Genomic DNA, 2,136 nt, shown 5'->3' on the forward strand with positions numbered 1-2,136 from the left:
GGAGTTTGATTACACATTGTCGTTGTCGTTACGTTTGTGGTGATCAAAGACAGAAATCGCATCATGGTATCACAGTAGCAGTAGCCACCGTATTGTAACTGTTATTAATGGATGGAATGTTACGTTGGCGACGATTTGGCTGCAGTTTCAAAAAAAAAAACTACAACTACAAAAGCGTATTTTGTTTTGTCGTCTCCTTTTTATTTTATGCCGCTCAATTGCCCTCTGCCCTTGAGAATGTGTAGGGTCGAATCATACGTTGATCCCCTTTATTTTGCTTGCTATTTTTGTGTTAAGCCGAAAAGAGAACAAAAGCACATTCGAAGAACTGTCAAAGCACGCCCTGTCTTTAAAGGCTTCATATTATTATTGTTATTGTTATCATTAGGAACAATCTAACATTTCGTTCATACTAGTAGGAACCGAGGAAAGGATTGAAGGGAATAAATAAAAAAAAAGGAGGAAGATAAAAATCTTCCGAATACTTTAAAGAGGAAAAAAAAAAGGGAAGAGAAAAAGAAGGGAGAAGATGCTTCGTAAAGTCACTAGCCCATACAAGGTGTCCATCCGCCGCACTGCTGCCTCAGTCACTGCTGCAGATTCAAAAAAGGCAATACTCCGCCTCATTCGCTTTGACCCGGAAACTAATAAACAGCGCGTGGAAAGTTATGAGTACGACAAACACCATGATTATATGGTGCTCGATCTTATCACCGCAGTGAAAGCTCATCAGGATCCCACACTGGCTTTTCGTGCCTCATGTTGCGAGGGCGTGTGCGGAAGTTGTGCCATGAACATCAACGGTGTGAACAGTCTTGCGTGCATTACATTTTCACAGCAAGTTACAACAGTGGGCCCGTTGCCTAACTTTCCAGTTATTAAAGACTTTGTTGTGGACCTCCGGCACTTCTTTCGTCAGTACGCGTATATTCGACCCTTCGTACGTAACGTTAACCTCGACCGTAGCCGCCTTGATAACATCGTAGAACGTTATAAAACCATAACAAAGGTTATTCATGGCGTTCCTTCAGATGATGAGGCGCAACTTGCCCAATTGGAGTCGAAGAGCGGGGCGCAGACGGATGTGATGGCGCTTCTTCAGTTACTTGATGCAGTTTGTGAGTCTGGAAATGTAACGCATCTCATCCGCACGTTGGAGGCGCTGCAGGAGAGAGGCATGCAACTCGATCAGGGAAAGGTGAAGGCACTTATCGAGGAAACGTTACAAAACTACAAGAAGCGGAAACTAGGCGCATGAAAAGGGAATTTGGGTTAGTGTTTATCTAAAGACACAAATATGCAAACATACACATACACGGAGAGAGAGAGAGAGATGGAGAGATTTGTATGCATATATTTTACACGCATATACGGATAAATATGTGTATGAAGGTGTGCGTGCGGTAGCGTGGAAAACGTATCGAGAAGTAAGTGAAGGTATAAAACTAGGAGTAGAAAAGGGGAGAAAAAACGGTAATTCCTTTTTAATTTTTCGTGTGTGTTGTTTGTTTGTTTTAAAAATACGTCTGTCTTATAACACCGTTATTACTGTCATTACTATCATTACCACCATTACTGATTATTTCTTAGTTTTGCCTAGGTGCAATATTGTTGATGTTATTGTGAAATAGTGGATGTATATTCTTTTGATTTTTTTTTGTGTGTGTTATATTTCCTGTTCCAAGTTTCCGTTTCAGGGTGCCGAAAAGAAAACGAGGGGGAAATGAATAATGGGAAACGGCGTGCGTTTACGACTTTTATGTGCGCATGTGCTTATGTTATTGTGGCCACTTGTGAATATATCTCTTCTCACCAGAGGCAGCAGTACCAACAACGGCAATAGGACGAAAAGAAAAAAAAAAGAGAACAGGTGGAAATGAATGAATGGAGCGGTGTGGGGAAAGAGAAGAGAAAACATTATCTGCTTTATCTGGAGAAATCTGGTTTGGTGGCTCTGGGATTTATAGTTCCCTCCGTCCTTTACCGCATTTCTTCTGTTTTCATCCTACTGATCTCTTTTTTTTTTTGGGGGGGGGGGAGGATCCTCATAACTTTCCTAGTGGTTTCAGACATTTTCCCCATGCAAGCGGGGTGGAATATATTCGTGACTTTGTGCGACAATATATATATATATAT

General features: G+C 41.3%; 1 protein-coding gene across 1 annotated transcript; it reads left to right on the forward strand.

Moving 5' to 3' along the window:
- Positions 1–529: 529 nt before the first annotated feature.
- Positions 530–1,258, forward strand: TEOVI_000915800 (electron transfer protein, putative; the record flags this gene model as incomplete). Its single annotated transcript, XM_067221525.1, has 1 exon — positions 530–1,258. One exon carries the CDS (start codon positions 530–532, stop codon positions 1,256–1,258), a length of 729 nt encoding a protein of 242 aa, XP_067077626.1.
- Between the last annotated feature and the right edge of the window lie 878 nt (positions 1,259–2,136).

Source organism: Trypanosoma equiperdum (genome assembly GCF_001457755.1).
Source record: "Trypanosoma equiperdum strain OVI genome assembly, contig: ctg_1451, whole genome shotgun sequence".
Taxonomy (NCBI): Eukaryota; Euglenozoa; class Kinetoplastea; order Trypanosomatida; family Trypanosomatidae; genus Trypanosoma; species Trypanosoma equiperdum.